This window comes from Lipotes vexillifer, unplaced genomic scaffold, assembly GCF_000442215.2.
Source record: "Lipotes vexillifer unplaced genomic scaffold, Lipotes_vexillifer_v1.1 scaffold306, whole genome shotgun sequence".
Taxonomy (NCBI): domain Eukaryota; kingdom Metazoa; phylum Chordata; class Mammalia; order Artiodactyla; family Lipotidae; genus Lipotes; species Lipotes vexillifer.
This window is the reverse complement of record NW_006789814.1, coordinates 2988313-3010692: the sequence shown is the minus strand read 5'-3', so window position 1 is coordinate 3010692 and position 22380 is coordinate 2988313. Positions and strand designations below refer to the sequence as shown.

Here is a 22380-nt window from a genome sequence, read left to right as displayed (position 1 = left end):
AACAGAGCTGTTAAAAGAAAAATGTGAGAGGCCAAATAATAGGTGGGTCGACTTTAACCCCTGGACTACAAGTGTTTATCCCCTGATTTAAAAACCAGTCCGTCTGCATTACCTTAGACTTCACTGAGCTCCATGCATTTGGGGAGGTGCGGCCATTGCAAAGGTGAGGGGTGCTGAGAAATTCTCATGACAGCAGTGGTGCAGACAGGCCTGGCCACGGTGAAGATGGTGACCCGTGGACACCAGCAGAGAGAGCCTGTCATCTGCATTCTCCAGCTAAACTCTCAAGGTTTTCTGAAAAACCTCAAGCAATTGAACTTTTCTGTCAGTCTAGTCGGCCTATTCAAGTATCGAATGCCCTCTCAACAAGCCGCCAGCTAAACAGTTGGCTGTATCAAAAGCAAACAGAGCCATTAGGAGAACACAGCAATGGTCCAGGCAAGAGATGGTAGAGGCCTGGGGCATGGCAGAAGCAGAGGAGGGAATGAGGAGTGAGGAGATTCTGAAAGTAGAACCTACAGGATTTGCTGGTGGAGGGGATGTGAGGTGGGAGAGAAAGAGGAGCATCTAAGTGGACTCCAGAATTTGGGATTGAGCCCCTGGAAGCTTCTGGAAGCATCTGCAAGTGAAAGCCACCAACTGAGATGGTTGGAGCTCCAGGTGGAGGAGGCAGTAGGGTGAAAGTTGGCTCCTGTTTGCTACAAGAAAGCCTACAGCTTGCAGGGGGCGGTGTGCTATTGAGAGGAAGCAGAGAAATCCGACTCATCTCTCCGACAACCCAGTCGAGGCTGCGCTTCTGGCTTATCCTCCCCAGCATCTAACGTCATTTGCCCCGACCACATTAATAACCGAGATGGAAAAATGAGATTTTGATTCAAGGGCATGCATCCGGGAGGGGCGGCAGAAATCCCAGAGGGGTGTTTTCATCTGTGAAGTCCGGGGCGGGGAAGATCTATGTGATGGGCTGAGTGGGCCTGATCCCTCGAGGGAGGAATGGCTGGGCTTGGCTGGGAAGCTTGGAAGCAAAATGCAATTAGAGAAAATCTGGTTAGAATTGGATGACTGTGGCCTCCCTTTTGGAAGGATTTGGTCCCCCCAATATTTTGAGTTTGGGAGAGAGAGGCAGGAAGGAGGAGGGAAAGAAGAGAAGGAGACAGCTTCTTTGTCAAAGCCAACTCCCTTCACAACCTGCACTCTGCCTTACCTCCCACCGGTGGTATTGGCAACTTCCTGAGGCTGTTCAACATGCATATGCTCAGGCCCAACCCCAGACCTGCTCAATCAGAATCTGCATTTCGATGCAATCTCCAGGTAACATGGGTGATTACTGCACACAAAGTAATATTTGAGATGCACAGGTCTACTTTGCTCTTCGACAGTCAGGTTTTCACCTACCATCCTTACCATTATGGCCATATCCCCTCACACCACTTGTGACATGATTAACAATCTTTTCAAGTCAATTGGCTTTTTAAAAAACAAAAAAACGAAAAGAAAACCTTAAATGCATTTGCTTAAAAATAAAACTTTATATCACTATTATCAGTGGAAAATCAGCATCATTTGCCATAATGGAAATGACCATAAAAATGCACGAACAAGATGAATGTAAAACCATGTGATTGAAACTCTGGCTGGATACCGCTGCCTGCCCAAAGCTCTCAGCCTGAGGCCGGCGCTCCCAGTTTTAAAGGGAGATCAGACGGGGTTAAAGAGGTGAGGAAGGCCGTCTAGTATGCGATCAAGACTTTCCTCTTGAGAGCATCACAAGGATTGAAAAAGGACTGAAGATGGAATAACTTTCTCACTGTGGGATTCGGTGATATTAACGCTGTGTCCGTGTAACACACCTACCGTCATTTTCCCTGCTGGGGCCTCGCTCCCACAAGTGTAGAGTAAGGGCTATGCTGTAGCAGCACCCCCGCCCCCGTGCCCCCTCCCCCCGGGTCCTTGCCCTCCACATTGAGTCTTCCACTAAAAGGCACCTTGGACGGGGCAATTGGATGCAGGGTACTTATGCTTATCGGGAGACACGCCCCTCCCCCACCTCCCACCCCGCCCTGGGCCCCTGGTTCTCAGGAGCCATGCACTCTGTGGCTATCAACTGATTCAGCCCAAAGAGGTCACCAGACCTTCTTTAAGCAGTGGTCAGTATGACTGGTCGATACCCCAAGGCCCCAAAGTGTGAGGACCCAGGACAAGTTACAAGGCTTGGGGTATGGCCTTGGGGATAGAACCCCAGGATCATGGTGAACATGACCAAGACAGCCAAGGCTGTCTACGCAGCCCTAAACCACTGGGGCATTCAAAGTCTGCCTGGGGAACTGTGGAGACCTGGCCTTTCAAAGTGGATTCCTATGACCACCTGGGCAATAATTGCTTTGCGGCACAGGTAGGGATGGGGGCCTAGAATTTTCCAGAAATGCCTCTTGCCAAGGGGAATCAGGCCAAGCTCAACAATTAACAGTTGAAATTTTAAAGAGAGCATTTCAAATCCTCCAACTAAAGCAAACTGTTGAAAGGTGGAATGGTTGCTATATATTTATTTTCATTATATCAACTCTTTCCTTTACTATCTTAGAAAAACACTATGTGAGATGGTCACCAACCAGAAGACAAGTGAAATGTCAGTCGTGTCATGTTGGGGTCTGGTGCATTTCAAATGGGTGCTCACTTATTTGCAAAGCAGCTGGTTATTAAATAATGACTATTAATAAAAATCCACGTGGTAGCAAAAACTCTGTGATCAGCAGTGATGAAGCTGCTAGTAATAATTCAAAACTTCTGTGGAGAAATGAGGATAGGGAAAAGGGTATGCACCCCACCCCACCCAGAAGATCCATTTTCTCTCCATCAATAATATTAATACTTACAGTTACCTTTTACTGAGTGTTTACTGTGTGCGAAGCACTAACAGCTCCGCAGAGATCAACTCACTAATCCTTACACTATCATCACCAAGTAGGAATTCTTACTCCTTGTTTCACAGATGAGAAACCAGCCACCAAGTCCCACCAAAGGACTTGCAAAGGAGTCCCCAAGTCACCTCCAGGCCTCAGACTCATGTGGTAAAACTTGACAATGAACTGTATTTGATCCACTATAGGAAATGCCTCATTAAAAGAAAACACTTGCACAACAGCCAAAAGGCGAAAGCAATCCAAGCGTCCATGGAGGAATGAATGGATATGTGGTATATACATCCATGGAATATCATTCAGCCTTACAAAGGAAGGACATTCTGATGTGATCTACAACATGGATGAACCTTAAAGACACTGTGCTAAGTAAAATAAGCCAGACACAAAAGGACAAATACTGTATGGTTCCACTTATATGAGGTACCTAGTCAATTCATAGAGACAGAAATTAGAACTGGTGGTTGCCAGGGGAGAGGGGAATGGGGAGTCATTGTTTAATGAGTACAAAGTTTAAACACAGGGCTCTTTTCACTTTGGGAAGATGAAAAATTGTTCTAGAGATGGATGGTGTTGACATTTGCACCACATGTGAAGATACATAACACAGAACTCTACACTTAATAATGGTTGCTATGGACCTAATGTCTGTGTCCCCCCAGACTCAGATACTGACACCCAATCCCCATTTTGACAGTATTAGGAGGTGGGGGTCTATGGGAGGTGATTAGGTCATCAGCTCATCAATGGGATTAGTGCCCTTATGAAAGAGACCTCAGAGAGCTCCCGCACCTCTCTGCCATGTGAGGACACAGGGGGAGGACAGCATCCATGAACCAAGAAGCGGGTTCTCACCAGACACCACATCTCCCAGTACCCCAATCGTGGACTTCCCAGTCCTCAGAAGTGTGAGAAATAAATTTCTGTTGTTTATAAGTCACCCAGTCTATGGTATTTTTGTTATAGCAGCGCGAACAGACTAAGAAATGGCAAATGTTTTGTTATGTATATTTTATCACAATAATAGAATGATTTTTCAAGGAAAGGAAGAAAGAAAGAAGGAAGGAAGGAAAGGGAAGGAGGGAAGGGAAGGGAGGAAAGGATGGAAGGAAGGAAAGGAAGGAAGGAAGGGAGGGAGGAAGGAAGGGGGGAAGAAAGAAAGAAAGAATCCGCAGGAGGTCCCCGTGCCTGCTCCTTCCTCCAGCCTCATCCCACATTCATCCTCTTGGGAGCACTCTCCCCACCCCATCCTTTGGCTGCCTCACTCCTTATCCTCTGCTCTTAATGTCAATGTCACCTGCCTGTCCTATCTACCTGGTGTAAGAACTCCAGGAGAATCTCTGGCGAATCTCCTTGCTTCCTCTCATTAACACTTATCACAACCTTGCAATTATTTTAGAGAAACTTCTGTTTTATCTGTCTCTCCATACCCCAGGCCAAAGGGTGGCCTATGTGGGTGGGCTTAGACTGCCCCTCTAATTTCCATTAAACCCTGCCTGCAGCCCACTAAACCTCCCCAAATATATAAACAGTAAAAAGGGGTACTGTTTTGCAAGTTCAGGTTCAAGACTAGCCCCCTGTCTCCCCACCCACTTCCAACCAGATTGTCATCCCTAAGTCCTTCCTGTGTACAAATTGTGCAGCCACCACTGCTCCCCGACCAGAATATAAATCCCCTGAGGACAGACACCAGGGGACTGTTTGTGTGACTCCTCTTTTCATTCCAGTCCTTAGTACAGCATCTGGCACCCAGTAGGTGCTCTAAATTGAGCAGAGTATAAATTCCACGCAGAGAGGACTCCCCCAGGGGTGGGAAACAGCATGACGTGTTCAAATACAGGAGCAGGAAAAGGGCATGTCAGTGTGGGAACAGCAGGAGATGGTGGCAGGATTAGGCTGTCCTTCCCGCTCCTCAAATTCAAAAAGCACCCCACCCCTCCTGATGCTTTTGAAGGCTTTGAAGGTCAAGAGGTTATATTTCCAAAGATGCTGATGTGGGCGCAAAAGACCTGCTCAGACCCGTTCCCTGGGGCTCCGATATTGGCACCCACCCTCGTTGGTCACGCTTGGCCACATGCGCTCAGATGGAGAAAAGAGACCTGGGGGCCATCGGCAACACCTTTGGGTGTTGCTGTGACAGCCAGGCCAAGCTCCAAGCTCCATCATCCAGTGAGCAAGGAAGATTTACCCGCAAGATGCTGGAATCCCCTAAAGGAAGCTCACAGCTTCTGCCCCCTTTTGGGTGGACAGGCTCATAGACCGTGGGGTGCTGGGACCATTTCAGCGCAGCAGCGGGGCGGGCAGCTTGACCAGAAGCTGCTGAGACCCAAGGACGAGGGCCGGGAGCCTGGCATCGTGGACGGTGGTCCTCACAGACATCTCGCTTACCTTAGCCAGCTGCATCTGCAGCTTGTTCTTCACATCTGTCACCTCGGCGACGCGGGCGTGGAAGGCCAGATTGGTGCTGGTAAACTGCTTGCACATCTGATCCAACAACACATCGAAGAGGTTCTGGGCCTCCTCCCGCAGCTGGACAGAGTTGGCCTGCATGTTCTGCGAGTGCCTGATATTGTCGTTACTGAACTTGGCCCACGTCTCCGGCACGGAGATCCTGCAAGAGGCACGAGAGCGAACTTACCAGGCGAGGAGTCGGAGGTATCCAGCAGGCTTGGAGATGGCTGAATCCGGGGTTTCCCAACCTTGGCACTTCTGACATTTGGGTCAGGATAATTCTCTGTTGGAGGGGGCTGTCCTGTGCACTGTAGGATGTTTAACAGCATCCCTGGCCTCTACCCACTAGATGCCAGTATTAACGCTTCTCCAGTTGTGACAATCAAAAAAGTCTCTAGACATTACCAAATGTCCCTTGGGGGACGGGGCACAATTGCCCCCAGTTGAGAGCCACTGAGCTGATCCAAACACCTCATTTACAGATGAGGCAACTGCAGACTAGCTGGTTTCCCGAAAGGGCACTTGGTGAGTTGTAGGAGAGGAGAAATTCCCCAAAAGAGCTTTTTTCTCTAACACTCCCTCCACCATCACCAAAAACACAGAGACAGGCCAAGAAGTGGGCATCGGGCATGATGCTGGCTGCAGGGCTCCTTCAATTCAGGGATGAGCCTGTGGCCATGCTACTTGCACTGACTTATTCATTCAACAAATGTTCTTTGAACCCCTACCACATGCCAAGCCTTGTTCTAGGCACTTGGGATAGAATCGGCAACATCCCTGTCTTCATAGTGATAAATTTCCGGGGGAGGCGGGGGAGATAGACAATAAATAAAGAAGATGTTCACACATTGTGTTATGTTCTATGAAAGAATTTAGAAGCAGGGTGATGGAAGAGAGACAAATGGAGTGGGTCATTACGTGTCAGTCAGGGCCATAAAAGGAAATAAATGGAATTTATTCTTAGATAGCGCTGAGGTGCTCATAGACTAGCAAATGCACGAAGTTGTCACCACCCCAGGTGTGAAAGGCAAGAGAGGGAGCCATGTAGAATAAATCCCCAACATACTTCTCCTCCATCTCATGTTGGTGACCCTCCTATCAGTTGAACCCAACTGGGAACCAGTTGGCAAAGACCCAGGAGAGGCAGTTTGTAGAGGGCAGGCTCCTCTAAAGGACTCACAGCAAGGCAGCTAGAGAATGGATCTGGGAGGACAAATGGAGCTCGGGCTATATTGGAAAGGGCAAACTAGGGAAAGGGCAGACTGGGAAGGCTTCCTGGAGGCAGTGACACATAAGGGATTCAGTTTAGGGAACAGAAAGTTCTTCCTGGCCGAGTATGTAAATTCAGGCAATAAGCAATCAACTATCGTACAGGAGTTTTCTCCTCTGGGAACCCTTTGAGAAACAGAGACACATGCTTCTTTGAGCTGACTTCAGTCTCCGGATAAACCAGATTAGATAACTTTTCAAGGTCTTTTCTAGCCGGGAAGTCTCCAGTTCTTAAAATAAAGTAGATTTTTATTCTCAGGCAGTAGGAAAAAAAGAGATTCAATCATCTGAAATAGAAGTCTCTTTCAGGACATTTTAAAGCACACTTAGATTACATAGTGAATAGAAATATTTTTAAAAACATACAAAATGTGGTTGTTTTGTCTGGCTTTTGCAGGAGTTAAAATCAAGCCTCTGGAGAGGTTCTAAAGATGTGAGAGGGCACTGAGTCTGATCCAGAGCTTTCATCCAACAAAGACCTGAGGCTCAGGGAGGTGAAGTGTCTTCTTTTCCAAGGTCACACAGCTACTCACCGTCAATAGAGGAATGAGGAGGCACCAAGGACAGCAGAGAGTGACCTGCAGATTTATTCTGAGGGTACCTCCCACTGCTCAATGGGACACTGTCAGTGTCAAGGGCAGCAGCCGCTAAGCCCTCCCCTGGAGCAGACAGCTGAGCTCCCCAGGGAAAACAACCTGCTTAATCACACTCTCCCTGGGGGAATTTGCCGAGGCAGCCTGTCTCCTCACAGGTGATGTGCTTCAGTAGGGGGAACGTGCTTTCTGGAGCCTGTGTCCTCTAAAAACATAGGACCCACCAGGCTTTGCTGGGGAGGCAGGAAGGCGCTATGGTAAAACACAGGCCCAGCGTCCAACGTGGGCTCAGACTGTGGCTCTGCCACTCGCTGTGTGAGCTTGGACCAGTCACTGCACCTCTCTGAGTCTTAGTCTCCTCTGTAAAATGGGGATAAAAATGGTACCTACCCCCAGGGTTGTTGACCAACTGTGAAACCCCTATCACGGCACCTGACAATAGTAAGCACTCGATAAATGTTTATTATTCACGAGACCGTGGAAGCGCTCAGCACAGGGCCCAACCTATAGCAAACAGCAGGTAAAAGGCATCAGCTCTCATCTTCATCTTCATCATCAGTGGTTAATCCGTGGCAGTGAGACCTTTGGTGAACAGAGATACAGCAACACAGAGTCTCCAAATGTCCTGTTACCTGCCCAGACATGGCCCCGCTTTAAGAAAACCTCACATACAAAGCCCTGAGCTAGTACACCTGGGGAGCAATTAGTCACAAATGGCAGCTCTGGCTTTCCAGCTGGAGTCGCTGGATGGAGGACTTTAAACAGCAGACCCCTCCTGGGCACGGAAATCGGAGTCTCTGCCAGCCAGCCTGGCTGCCCAGCTTTCAGGGAGGCATCTGTTTGGGAAGGGAAACTTCCAGACTCCCTGTCCAGGTGGGCAGCTGTGGCTGAGAGGACTAGGCCCCCTGGAGGTCTTGTTCACTTTGCCAGCGCCGTGGGCAGTCAACCTTGTCAGGAGGAAGAGAAGGGTCCCCAGGAGCTGTCATCACAGGAAACCCCAAAGGGTCCTTTCAACACCTGCATATTTACTACAATCCAGAAAGTGACCCTGGTGTGGGCCAAGAAGACCTTCCCTTTCCTTCTCTCCTCTCCTTCCCTTCCCCCTTTCATTCATTCTTTCATTCAACAAATATTTATTGCACACCTACTATGTACCAAGCACAATGCTATGTGCTAGAGATTTTTTTTTTTAAAGGGACCAAGATAGACCCCACCCTCTGCATGTACCCAGAGCATCTCTCTCCAGCCCTCATTATCCCAGACCTCGGACTGCCAATGGGGAAAGCATGCCTTCGTTCTGCACGCAATTCCGTGATGCTAGGACGTGCCTGTGGCAGTGCCAGGCAGACAGGAGGCGCCACCCTCATAGCTGTTGTGATGAGAAAATGAGGTCACACAGCAAGCACTCAATAAATGTTAGCCGTCGTCATTCCCCGACACGAGGCTCTGTGCCTAGCACTTCACACGCCCACCTTTCCACACTCACAGCAACTCTGGGAGGTGGGTGCTATTTTTATCCCAGTGGTAGAGGTGATGAAACGGGGCCCAGAGAAATTAAGTCCTTTGTCCCGAGGGTTAATGTGGAGGCTGGATTTGAAGCCAGACAGCCTGGCTCCAGAATCCACTCTTAAGCCACTGCCAGCATGGGCAGGCATCAGTTGGCTCTCCCAGCCAAACTTGAATTCCTCCTCCTTCTGGAAATTCCTCTTGGAATTTGTTTGGTGGACTTGCCAGTCCAGGTGCCTCAGCAGCAGCAGCTGTGGGACCCTCACAAGCCAATATCTTGCCCTCTCTTGCTGGAATTTGGATCTTGGGTGAAGTGGGGCAAGCGTGGAAAGACAGTGGTGCTCCAACAACAAGGCCGATTAGCTCTCTCTCACTGGCTCCTCCAGGCTGCCAGAACCTCTCCTCCAGCCTTCCCCTGGAGCCAGTGGCTGCCCAACAGCCTTCCAGTAAATTGCATCTTAAGTTAGCCAGAATCGGATTCTGTAGCTTGCAACTCAGGATCCCCACTCAACCACACGGCCTCACACTTGACTGGTGCACGATGCCTCTTTACGTTTCCTTAGCAGGATCAGACCCAGAAACCCCTGCTGTCCTCGGGCACGGCCAGGTGAGGACTGACAGCCCGGTACTTACGTGCCATCAATTTTCTCCATGCCATGGAAGAAGCTGATGCAATCTGATGTGTTCCGTAGGTTAAGGCACTTCTCATCGATGCACTCGGCTGAGTTTTTGTCCTCGAGGTCCCTCTCCAGAGCATGCTGAGCATCGCGGTTATCCCTGTGGGGGCAAGGACATGTCCCCAAATTGTGCACTCACCCAGCGTCCCTCACCCAAGGTCACAGGGGAGGTCGGTGCAGAGCCACTGCTGGAAGCCAAGTCTCTGGACCCCCAGGAGGGTGCTCTGTCCACCCCCAGTGGCTTCCAGCCCTCTTCCCACCTTGATGCCCCGCCCCCCGCACACCCAGGGCCTCCCTGCACTACCCCACCCTCCCCCTATTCCAAGCAGACCTGTTGTCACTTAGAAAACATTTACTGTAAAGGGTCAAATACTACATATTTTAGGTTTTGTGGGTCATATGGTCTCTCTTGCAACTACTCAACTACATAGGAAAACAGGCATAGATAATGTGTAAATGAATGGTTGTGGCTGTGTTCCAATAAAACTTTATTTACAAAAACCGGTGGTGGGCCAGATTTGGCCCTCCAGCTGTAGTTTGCAGACCTAATATAGAAGATATGAATTCACACTTTGGACAAAGCCAGGTTTCAATTTAAATTGGTTCACAAATCCTTGTGTCTGATGCTATGCCAGGCACAGAGGGAAAATACATGAATAAGCCTCAGTCACTACCTTCAAGTTGCTCACGGCTTTGTGTAAATACATACAGTAAAAAAATAAAGAATGTAAAGAGCAACAGGGCAGGTTCAAAAAGGATACACAGTAACACAGAGGAGGAAGCCATTAACTCTGGGTGAGGGGTGGTCAGGGAAGGCTTCCCCAGAAAGTGTCTGAGCTGGGTTTTCATAACAATAGGAGCAGATATTATGGACAAAGTTGGGTTGGGGGGATGAGAATTCCAAGCTGAGGATACCACATGTGCAAAAGCAGAGAAGCTAGAGACATCCAGGTATTTAGGGACCCATAAGCAGCTCAAAAGGCTGGCAGAATCAGGGACTGGGTGGAGTCAGGGAGTGGGTGGAGTCATGGACTGGGCAGGGTCAAGGATTGGGTGGAGTCAGGGAGTGGGCAGAGTCATGGCCTGGGCAGGGTCAAGGAGTGGGCAGAGTCAGGGAGTGGGTGGAGTCTGGGACTGAGCCCGGTGAGGAGAACACAATGGGGTGGGGCCAGGACTTGAGCCTGAAGGGCTGGTATCTTGGCTGAGAAGTTTAGACTTAAATGTCACTGTTTGCCAAGACTCCAGACATTGGAGACCCACTTTCATGATTCTTGCCATATTCCCAAAGTACCTGTACTATTATTTACCTGCTAATTTTCTTTTTTCAATCATAAATAAATAAAATACATAAATAAATGCATTTCTAATTCAAAAAGAGTCATGTACCGCAATGCTCAATGCAGCTCTATTTACAATAGCCAGGACATGGAAGCAACCTAAGTGTCCATCGACAGATGAATGGATAAAGAAGATGTGGCACATATATACAATGGAATATTACCCAGACATAAAAAGAAACAAAATTGAGTTATTTGTAGTGAGGTGGATGGACCTAGAGTCTGTCATACAGAGTGAAGTAAGTCAGAAAGAGAAAAACAAATACCGTATGCTAACACATATATATGGAATCTAAAAAAAAAAAAAGGTTCTGAAGAACCAAGGGGCAGGACAGGAATAAAGACACAGACGTAGAGAATAGACTTGAGGACGTGGGGAGGGGAAAGGGTAAGCTGGGACGAAATGAGAGAGTGGCATGTACATATATACACTACCAAATGTAAAATAGCTAGTGGGAAGCAGCCACATAGCACAGGGAGATCAGCTCAGGGCTTTGTGACCACCTAGAGGGGTGGGATATGGAGGGTGGGAGGGAGGGAGACGCAAGAGGGAGGAGATATGGGGATATACATATACGTATAGCTGATTCACTTTGTTATAAAGCAGAAACTAACATACCATTGTAAAGCAATTATACTCCAATAAAGATGTTTAAAAAATAAATAAATAAATAAATGTATTTCAAAAGGAAAAATCTACATCACTGTCTTTAAAAGAAAACCAGTAACTGTTTCCAAACCTAAATGCAAAGTAAACACTAACAGAATGCTAGCTAGAATCTGTTGTCTCCAGTAGGTTCTAAGCCTGAAACTTTTTCTGTTTCTTTTTGGTTGAAAAAAGGAAATTAAAGACACATAAGCATTGATTGGGAGTTTTGCCTTGATGTCTTTTTTCTTTTTTTTTTTTTTTTCGGTACGTGGGCCTCTCACTGCTGTGGCCTCTCCCATTGCGGAGCACAGGCTCTGGACGCACAGGCTCAGCAGCCATGGCTCACAGGCCTAGCCGCTCCGCGGCATGCGGGATCTTCCCGGACCAGGGCACGAACCCCTGTCCCCTGCATCAGCAGGCGGACTCTCTACCACTGCACCACCAGGGAAGCCCTTGATGTCTTTTTTTTTTATTTATTATTTAAAAAAAATTTTTATTGGAGTGTAAATGATTTACAATGTTGTATTAGTTTCTGCTATACAGCAAAGTGAATCAGTTACACATATAGATGTATCCACTCTTTTTAAAATTCTTTTCCCATATATGTCATTACAGAGTATTGAGAAGAGTTCCCTGTGCTATACAGTAGGTCTTTACTAGTTATCTAGTTTATATATAGCACTGTGTATATGTCAGTCCCAATCTCCCAATTTATCCCTCCCTCCCTTTCCCCCCGGTAACCATAAGTTTGTTTTTCATTTGTGACTCTATTTCTGTTTTGTAAATAAGTTCATTTGTACCACTTATTTATTTATTTATTTTTATTAGGCTCTGGTTTTTCTCTTACTTTCTTTTTATAAAATTTAAAAATTTAAAAATTTATTTTTGGCTGCATTGGGTCTTCATTGCTACGCGCGAGCTTTCTCTAGTTGCGGCGAGCGGGGGCTACTCTTCGTTGCGGTGTGCAGGCTTCTCATTGCAGGGGCTTCTCTTGTTGCAGAGCATGGGCTGTAGGCGCGGGGGTTTCCATAGTTGTGGCACGCAGGCTCAGTAGTTGTGGCGCTCGGGCTTAGTTGCTCTGCAGCATGTGGGATCTTCCCAGACCAGGGCTCAAACCCATGTCCCTTGCATTGGCATCTCCCTTCCTCTCCCTGTCTCTGTCCTTCTGTCTCTCTCATCTTTATCTCCTTCTGCCTCCTCTTGCTTGGTTTCTCTCTGTCTCGGGGCCTCAGTGTATGTCTCTCTCTACCTCTCCCCTGCCTGTCTCTATCTTTCTGCCACGTTCTTTTTCTGCTATGGATACTGAAAGCTGGTGAGAGGTTTCAAACAGGCCAGGAACAAAGAAGTTAAATGCTGGGTCTGCACCTATCAGGATGCACAGAGGGTCATGTTGGAGCAAGGAGAGCCATCCTGGGGCCCTTATGGCCTTTGGAATTGGCAGAGCCATGGGGAAATGGGGCCCCATCCTGCCTCATGAGGTGGAGTGTGAAGAAAGACCAGAATGTAGAAGAGAAACGTGCCGGAGCATCAGAGGGCAACCTGGGGCCTCAGAATCCCGGGTCAGCTGGTCCAGCCTCCTGGCCCTGGCTAATGAGGCCAGGGGAGGGAGACGACAGCCCCATCTCCCCCAGATGGAGAGCCTGGCCAGTGCCAAGACTCACCCTGCTGTCAGCCCACAAGGAAAAGCCTGAACCTGGCTCCTGCCCAGTCAGGAAAGCCTTTTCTGCTTTGCTGGGGCACCTGGTGAGGTGAGGACACAGCTCTGAGCGGATGCAGGCCGCAGGTCTCAGGCCTCGCCTAGAAAACCATGAGTCAACAGCCCATCACCTGCCCGGGGCCAGGGCGGCCACCCTAGCAGGTCATCGGCAGAGCTTCCCCAAGGGCAAGGTCACACTGAGTTCTGCCCTGTTGATGAGGCTCTGGCCACTTCTAGGTTAATTAGGCTGCCCCGGCAGCAAGAGCTTCCTCCCTGCAAGATGACAGGTGTCCTCTGCAAAGGGGCCGCTGCCCAAGGTCAAAGGGCCTCTCTCCAGGGTGACTGGGTCTCTGGTCCTGGCAAAGAGGAGAGTCCCTTCCACCCGCTCTCATCCCCTCCCCACCCACACTGCCTCCACTGCTTTCCTCCCAGCCTCTCCTGCTCTCTTTTCCTCTTTCTCTGTGTCTGTCCCTTTCCATCTCTTCATCTCTCTCACCTCTTGATTTCTCTCTCTGTCTGGCATGTCTGTGAAACTCTCTGTCCCTCTGTCTCTCTACTCATCTCTCTCTGTTTATGGCTTCGGGTCTTCCTCTTTCTGTCTCTTTTTCCGTCTGACATCAGAGTTCACTGTGTCTCTCATTCTGTGTCTCCCAGTCGATGAGACCGTCTTGATCTTTCTACTTTTCCTGCACAAGCAGCGCTCCACCCACCCCAGTTTCAAGATTTCCCTTCTGGGGTCCAGCTCCCCAGTTTCAAGTCTGGGCTTTTGTTCACTCTTCCGGCTCAAACGCTCCCATTTCCCAAACCTCAGCCCTCCCATCACTCTAACACCAAGTTTTGTCACAGCACTGTGGCCGTGTCAACCACAAATGGAAAACCATGCTCTTTTGCCAAAAAATAGGTGATTGTAAACACAGGGCAAGAAAAATACAATAAAGGCATTTGCTTGCCCAAAGAACTCCCTTTGTTAAAACGTTCCTGTTTAAGTACAAGTATCGAAGGGTTTTTTTAAGTGGATTAATGTATAGACGAATATTAGGCAAACATAGTCCAAGTGGTAGGTCGAAATGTCAGAAGTCAAGACAGAGGCACATAATGATGGAATTCAACTGTGCTTTCATCCATTCAACTGTCACCTCAGTCACTGCTGTATTTGCATCTCATTTCCACTTTTCTCCACCTCTGATGTCTTCCTGGGTTTTCCCAACTCATCTGCCCCTGACCACACCCTTAGATCTGCAGCCAGCTTTTCAACACTGTCCTGAATGCTATTTATTTTATGTTTACAGGATAATTCTCTCCTACCTCTGCCACCCATTCTTACAACCTCAGTGGAGTTGAGGGGCTGCTGTGTCCTCTGTGGGGTTGAGGGGTTCTTGTGTGTGTGTGTGTGTGTGTGTGTGTGTGTGTGTGTGTGTGTGTGTGAGGTAGGGGTGACTGCTGTTTCTGGGGAAGAAGAAACCAGGGCACCAAGCTCCCAGAGCCTATCTGCAAGCTTCCTTACCCCTTAGCATCCCATGCAAGCTGACTACGTCCTCCACACAGCGGGAAGGGGCAGCCCTGCCCAGGTTGCCAGCCTGTCTCTTGTTAGCTATATCTGAGTAAACAAGAAGGAGAAACCAGCAGAGCAGCCTGCCTGCAAGTGTTAAAGGCAAGTGCCCAGCTCAAGGGCCAGGTGGGAAGGCTGCTGCCTCCGGGGGAGCTGGGTGCCAAGGGCTCATCTATGGGTCCCAAGCCCGGTAAAACTCAAGCCTCCCTTTAATTATGGGGGAGCCTCCTGCCTTGTCATGATACCAGTTACATAATCTTCCAAGAACAAAAAGCTGATTCCTTTGAAGACTTAAAGGAACAGTGGCTCAAGGTGTCCACCAGCTGCCCTCTGGAGAGGCCCGGGCCCCTCACCTTGATGCCCAATGCCACCCACTCTCTGCCATGTCCCAAAGTTCAGGACTCGCATGGGGAAGCCACAGGCTAAGAGGAGCCTCAGTGAGGCCAATTTCTTTTGCCAAGGCTCTCACTGCAAACAAGAACCACCAATGCTGTGCTGACTCATGAAAATCAATAGTGTGCATCTCAGTAACATCATATTGATAGACTGAGATGAGCCATGGTGGTAGCACTTACATGGCTGAAACTGACAAATGCGACAGATCAGGACTTTTTTCTTTTCCTGGAGAGCTGGCTGTTAAAAGCTTACCAGTACACCACTGATCAAAAGAACCACCTGGAGACGCGGGACCCCTGAAACCTGGGAGACCCAAAACAAACTCCAAGAAAAGGGAGAGAAAGCAGCTCTTACCGCATCTGGATGTCAATCCTTTGAGCTAGTTTTCTCATCTGTTCTTGGCAACATTTTAGCAAATCTACTTCCTGCAATGAAAGATGTCAGAAAGAGAGCGGCCCCTTAGAAACTCACAGCCTCCTGTCTCCCAGGCCAGTGCTCCACCCGTCACCACTCACTGCCCACCCTCCATCCCACAAGGTGAAATGTCAGGGTGGGGGTCCATTTCCTGCCTCGACCAGCATGATCCCCAGGCCAGGCACCTGAGGGCCGACTGTGGAAGCTGCACATTCTTTGCCCTACTGTCCTTTCTTTTTATATACTTCCAGAGTAAAAGAAAATGCAGCACCTACTATGCACCAAGGGTTCATTCATAGACCCTTTACTTATCATAAAATATGATACATTCATATTGTATCATTGAATTAAATAATGCATATGAAGTGATACAGTGTGCGGCATATAACAGGTGCTCAATAAACACTGGCTGTTACTTTTGTTATTTATTGGTATTACTATTATGATGCCCATTTTGGAGAGGAAAAGACTGAGGGTCAAATGACCTCCTTTCTCACTGTTTCTAAATTGCAACCTAGGCCCCCACCCACGCTTTCTGAGCCCTAATTTTGCATGGGGTGACACGTGTGGCTTCCGCTCCTGACAGGCAGCTCAGAAACCTCTCTGACCAGCTGGCCTTCCCTCCTCCCTCAGGGGGCTGGCCAGACCCAGGGGGCATCTTACCCGGATAAGATTTTTCTCCACGTGGTCATGGACCAAGTCAATCCCAATCCTTTTCTCTCGCTGGTACAGACACTCCAGGGCCACCTGTAGGGGGCGTAGAGAATCACGTATTCTCCCTGCAGCTGTATGTAGACCCTGAGCGGAATTGGCTCACATCTACCTTTGCCGTGGTCTGTTTCATTCCTGGGAAACCTGGATGCTTCATGTGGCCCCATCACTGTGCGTTTGGGTGGGCTTCTGCCTCCCCTTCTCCATCAGTGTGGGCTGTGGGATGCTGAGATGGTAGATGGGTGCAAAATCGGTGCACATCTCAAGCTGGCCATGCTGGTTAAGTCAGTTTGGCAAATGTAAAGCGCTTAGGATACTGTCAATAAGAATTACCGGTGAATAAATATGAACACCCTTTTTGGAGATCTCTAAATGGGGGAAGAGTTTTGGAAAGTGACACAGGCCAAGTGAGACCCAGGCAACCCTGCCACATGGACCTTATAACCGTCATGGGGACACGAACAGAGCAGAACAGAAGCCAGGGGAGTGGCTGCTCAGTGGAGCTCCTGCAGCAGCAGACTGTCAAATTGTGATGGGTCACTGGCCTGTGATGTCACGAAGAGCCGCGGCAGTGAGAAGGAGGCAGGGGAGCATGGCATCCGGTGTTGGGATGCAAATGTATCTGGGAACTCAGAAAGGAGGGTGAGCACTTGATGGCACAAGAATTTACTGCCCCCTTCTCTGTGTCACACTGGGGACACTGCAGTGAACTAAACAGTCCCTGCTCTTATGGAGTTCTAACAGAAGAGAGAGAACACACACAAATGAACATAGAGAGAAACTCAATCGTTTCTGACTGTGATAAGGGCTGTGATGAAAATAGGGAGCTGTGGGTGGGTGGGGAATAACCAGCAGGGTGGTCAGGGAGGACTTCTCTAAGGAGGTGGCAGACCGAGACCTGAATTATGAGAAGCAGCAGAAATGAATGGGAATAATGCACCAGGAAGAGGGAACAGCCAGTGCAAAGGCCCTGGGGTAGGAGGAGCAGCAGACAGGAAGCCATTGGGCCTGTGACAAGGAACTCAGATGTTAATTAGGATGCATTAGGAAGCCATTGAGGGGGTTTTAGCGGAGAGGTGCGGAGATCTAGTTTAATATTTAAAACCATCCCTCTGGCTGCTGTCTGGAAAATGCGTTGGAGGGGCCAGAGGTCAGGAGGCCAGGAAGGAGGCCATCACCATTGTCCATTGAGAGGCACCTGGAATGAGGTGGTAACCTTGGAGTTGGAGACAAGTGGATGGAAGTGAGATGCCTCTGGTCCCTGTGTCCCCATGTGGCTGTCACAGGGGGCCACGTGATGGGGCAGAGCTGGGCTTTCCAGACAGGCTGGGGGAGTGAGGAGAGAGTTGGGGAGAGGGGAGGAGCACTAGATTTCAGATTCTGCTTTGGGTCTCTGAGCAGCAGCCCTGCCCACTGTCCTTCCGGGGGGAACCTGGGGGCATAGGGAAACAGTAGGGAACCCCATCCCATAGTGGTCAGAACCTGTTCCTTGTCTCCAGGGGAAACCTGGAGGTAGGGCCTCTCCTATAGAAGCCCCCACGCCTGACACAGAGCAGGCACGGCTGCAGGAGGTTTGCAGGCAGGGGTTCTGCATTTGCACACACTCCAGGGAGCAGCAGAACATCATCTTGTGTGGCCACAATGATCTCCCACAGCAAAGGCAGATAATGCCAGTTCCTCACCCAGTGTCCACTCCAGGACCCAGTGAAAAATGCTCACTTACCCAGACTCCTTTGCACCCAGGGAGCCCATGTGAGTTCTGGAAAATGGGCTAAAAATGGACTCACATAATGGACCTTCTGGAAAAGTGATATTCCCTGATAAAAAGGGACAGACACAGTTGGCATTTTGCCCCTTCCCTACCCCATCCTCCTGCCTCAACTGAGAATTTCCAAATGCTCCTGGCAAGTGGGAGTTTGCAATATGAGATCTGAAACGTCCTTGAAAGTAGTAGGACAAAAGCCCCGTGTTAAGGATGGCCAAGCAGACAGGAGGCTGGGTCCCTTCTGGTATCACGTGGAGGCTGCAGCATCCTCCTCTCTTTTCCTCTGGAATTCTCATAACAGAAAATGAAATTCCTATTTGGTTGAGCAGCTGTACTCAGATAGCTGTTTACATGCAGCCTAAAGCTATCCTAACTGCTCCAGGATATTGCTGGAGACTGGGAAACCAAAGTGTGGAGGATGTTCACATTCAGTTATTTATTCATTTATTCAACAAATACTTCTTGAGTGCCTGCTGTGTGCCACACACTGTGCCAGGATGGGAAGACATTCAGAACATTGGTCTAGATGACAGGCAATCAGCACAGACACTGCTCATTGAGGACCAGCATAGACATACTGGTCCCCCACAGCTGAATAGCAGTCCTTGGTGAAAAAGCAGACAAATCCCTGCCCTCGTGGTGCCTATATTCTAGCGTGTAGAACAAAACAATAAGTAAATTGTACAGTATGTTAGCAGGTCTTAAGGGCTACAGAGAAAAATAGAGCAGTTATTTGAAGCACATCTTCTAAAGACCATCACATACACATACACATGCTTGTGATGTCTTTATGAAATCCCTGTGATTTTGATGCAACCCCAAGGAGAAAAGGAAATTCCATTCAGTCTGAGGAACCCTGATTGGACTGGGATTATTGTCAGTTGACTAAGTTTTATATATATATATATATATATATATATATATATATATATATATATATATATATATATATTAGCTTAAAGCTGATTATAGATGATGATGCAGCTCAAACTGAGCTGCATGGCGCCCATCACCTTGATCTTCACTCAAGGGGAGTGTCGGGGGCTGCATTGCAGGGGTGGTATCCCAGCGGCCGTCAGGGCCCCCCTCCGCACCCCACACTCACCTGCAGTGGACTGTTGAGTTCCTCGGCCGCGCACTCCAGCCGCCTCTTGACTGCATCCAGGCTGTGGTTCTCGTTCAGAAGCCTCTCCAGCTCATAGCTCAGCTCTGACTTCCAGAAGCCGATGTCAGACAGCCTCTGACCCAGGTTCCGGCAGGTCCCCTCCTGCATCTGGCGCGTCAGCTGGTCCTTGTCCTGCATGAGCCGCATGGAGTTGCCCATCAGCTGGCTGGCCCACAGCCGCGAGGCCTCGGCCGTGTGTATCTGCAGCTGGTTGCACTGGTCCCAGTCGTGGGGGCTGTAGCGACAGAAGAGCGCTGAGCGGCCGGCCGGCAGGGTGGTGGGCGGCCGCAGGGCGCTGCGGCACGTGGCTCCCTGGTCCAGGCAGGTCTGGGTGTTGGAGACCTTGCAGAAGAGGCTGGGTCTCCACGAGTTCAGGTAGCGGTACCCAGGCAGGTAATAGGGCTGGTAACACCCCTGGATCACCGGGGCCGGCGCAACCGGGGGCAGCGTGCTGACGCCACAGGCTCTCTTGGGGCCACAGTAACTGGCAGTCTGCGTGGTTCCAAGAAACTCCATCTTCCCCCATCAGCTCCGCTAGGGCAAAACTGTGCCTAAGGGGGCCAAGGCACCACAGGAAGGGGAAGGGGCTTCTCTGAGGGATGGGCAGAACCTCTATGACTTGGCACTGTTGTCATAAAGCCTGGGTGATGGGGGTCTTACTGGGACCCCTGCTCACTTGCCCCAGCTGGGGCCATAGCATCACAATCAAAACACAGACCAGCACTTCCCTGGTGGCGCAGTGGTTGAGAGTCCGCCTGCCGATGCAGGGGACACGGGTTCCTGCCCCGGTCCGGGAAGATCCCACATGCCGCGGAGCGGCTGGGCCCGTGAGCCATGGCCGCTGAGCCTGCGCGTCCGGAGCCTGTGCTCCGCGGCGGGAGAGGCCACGGCGGTGAGAGGCCCGCGTACCGCAAAAAGAAAAAATTCTTTGCCGAAAATTTTCGGAGAGCTCGGGAATTTTTTTTGGGCCTGAGCCACCTGTCTCCTTGCATGGCCCTGTAATAAACCTTTCTCTGCTCCAAACTCCAACGTTTCGGTTTGTTTGGCCTCACTGTGCATGGGGCACACAAACTTGTGCTAACAGGTGCGGAGAGTAGGGGAGAGGCTTGATCAGATCTGCAGATCACTGCCTTGGCCTCCGCTCCAACCCGCTTACGAAATGTCAGTCACTGAGTCAGTGACAGCGGTTGAGGGGGTCCCGTGGCCAGGAAGTTCGCATGTGGGGAAATCTGCTCAGTGCTCTCTGGGCAGAAAAGGCCTTTCCCTCCAGTGGAATCCCAGCTCCGTCCCCTCTCCCAGCCTGGGAAATGCTCAGGATTGTGCCTCCCTCGGACACTGTGAGAATCAAGTAAATGCAGAACAAGGTACTTAGCACCTAGTGGGTGATCAACAGTTGTTATTGGTGTTACTATTAGTATTAGACTACACTTTGCCACATAATTTCACATAATCCTTTTGCTCACGCCTGGAGGTGGGCATTATTAGAGCCCTCATTTTACAGGGGGGCAAACAGGCTCAGAGAGGTGCATTTGTTTGCCCAAGGGCACACAGCTAGTCTTGGGAAATGGCTCAGGTAGGGCCGCTTCCCCTGAGGATAAGGAGAGCCAGATAAAAGCCGTAGATGTGCTTTGCAGTGGGGCTGGCAGGGAGCTCAGAGAACATCTCAGTGAAGTCGAGTTTCTATTTCTCTGCCAACATTTTATTATAAACAATTTTTTTAAATGCAGTGGTTTTAAAACACTCTAATATGGAAGGTTGTCTTCAAATAAACTCTTGCACAGAAGCAGGGCACGTGACACAGAGCCCTCTGGCTGGAGGGAGCCGGAGGTGGGGGGTGTCCCTTCCCCCAAGTCCCTAGGGCTCCACAGAGCACAGTGGGAAGACCGTGATTCAGCCCACCCCCTCCCCATTTCACAAGAGAAGAGGCACGAAGGTCACCTACCAGGAAGTGGAAAAGCCAGACTCCATGTCCACGTTTTCTGAAGTCACACTAATTACCTAGAGAAACGCTATGATTGTTATGATCATCAAAAAGCGTTCTGTTAAATTTGGAATCATGTAACTAGACTTACTGTGATCACTTTGTAATGCAGACAAATATTGAATTATTATGTTGTACACCTGAAACTAATATAACGTTATATACCAATGTTTCCTCAGAATAAAGAAACTGGAATCATGCCGTAGGTGAGTGTGGTGTATTGGTTTCCTATGGCTGCTGTCACAAATCACCACAAAGTTAGTGACTTGACACTACACAGATGTATTCTCCTACAGCTCTCAAGGTCAGAATTCCAAAATGAGCCTCAAGGGGCTCAAATCAAGGTGTGAGGAGGGCTGCTTCCTTCTGGAGGCTCCAGGAAGAATCCGATTCCTTGCCCTTTCCAGCTTCCGGAAGCTGCCTGCATCCGTTGGCTTGTGGCCTCTCCCCGCATCTTCAAAGCCGGCAGCTAGCGTCTTCTCTCCCCCTCCCCCGACCCTCCTGCTTCCTTCTTACAGGACCCTTCTAATCACATCGGACCCACCCAGATAATCCATGGTAATCTCCCCACTGGAGATCCTTAACTTAGTCACACCTGCAAAGGCCCCTTTACCATGTAAGGTAACAAATCCACAGGTTCCTGGCATTAGAATATGGACATCTTTGGGGGGGCTATTATTCTGTCCACCACAGTGAGCAATGTAAAAGAATACCGGGTGATAAGAAAGGCAAACAAAAGTACCATGCTGTGGATTGTCCAAATGTGAAGACCCAGGGTTAAGGGGGTGAATCAGAGCATCTCCCGAACCATTGCTTTTCCCAAGGTCTTGTTTATTTATGATGCATTTGTTTTAATTTCTAAAAACAATACTGTGTGTGTCTCACCTGGACTCTAGTCCCCATCTAGTCCTTTCAATCTTCACCTCTCACACATGAATGTGTCCACAAATCACCTGAGAACTGGATTAAAATGCATATTCTGATTGAGTAGAGCTGCAGGCAGGGCTGGAGGTGCTGCATTTCCTACAAGCTCCCAGGTGAGGCTGGTCCACAGACCACACCTGGGGTAGTGGGGCCCTGAAATAACTTCTATGAGGGAAAGGACCTTATTTGCTTTTGCTCATATTTGTATCCACAGCACTTAGAATAATACCTGGAATATAGTAGGTGCACAATTTGGGTTTGTTAAATGAATAAAAAAATGGATGGATAGATGGATAGGTGGATGGGTGGATGGCTAGGTGGGTAGATGGATGGATGGATGGATGGATGGATGGATAGATGAAGTGACAGAATTTCAGAT

General features: G+C 49.3%; 1 protein-coding gene across 1 annotated transcript in view; it reads right to left on the bottom strand.

Moving 5' to 3' along the window:
• Positions 1-19690, bottom strand: part of TEKT5 (tektin 5) — a 38798-nt gene extending 19108 nt beyond the window's left edge. The window contains exons 1-5 of the mRNA XM_007462833.1: positions 19037-19690; positions 16119-16202; positions 15396-15466; positions 9371-9514; positions 5307-5529 (exon numbers count right to left, since the gene is read on the bottom strand). Of these exons, the coding sequence (XP_007462895.1) occupies positions 5307-5529; positions 9371-9514; positions 15396-15466; positions 16119-16202; positions 19037-19612 (1098 nt within the window). The 5' untranslated portion in view covers positions 19613-19690. The remainder of the gene's footprint in view (positions 1-5306; positions 5530-9370; positions 9515-15395; positions 15467-16118; positions 16203-19036) is intronic.
• Positions 19691-22380: the final 2690 nt, after the last annotated feature.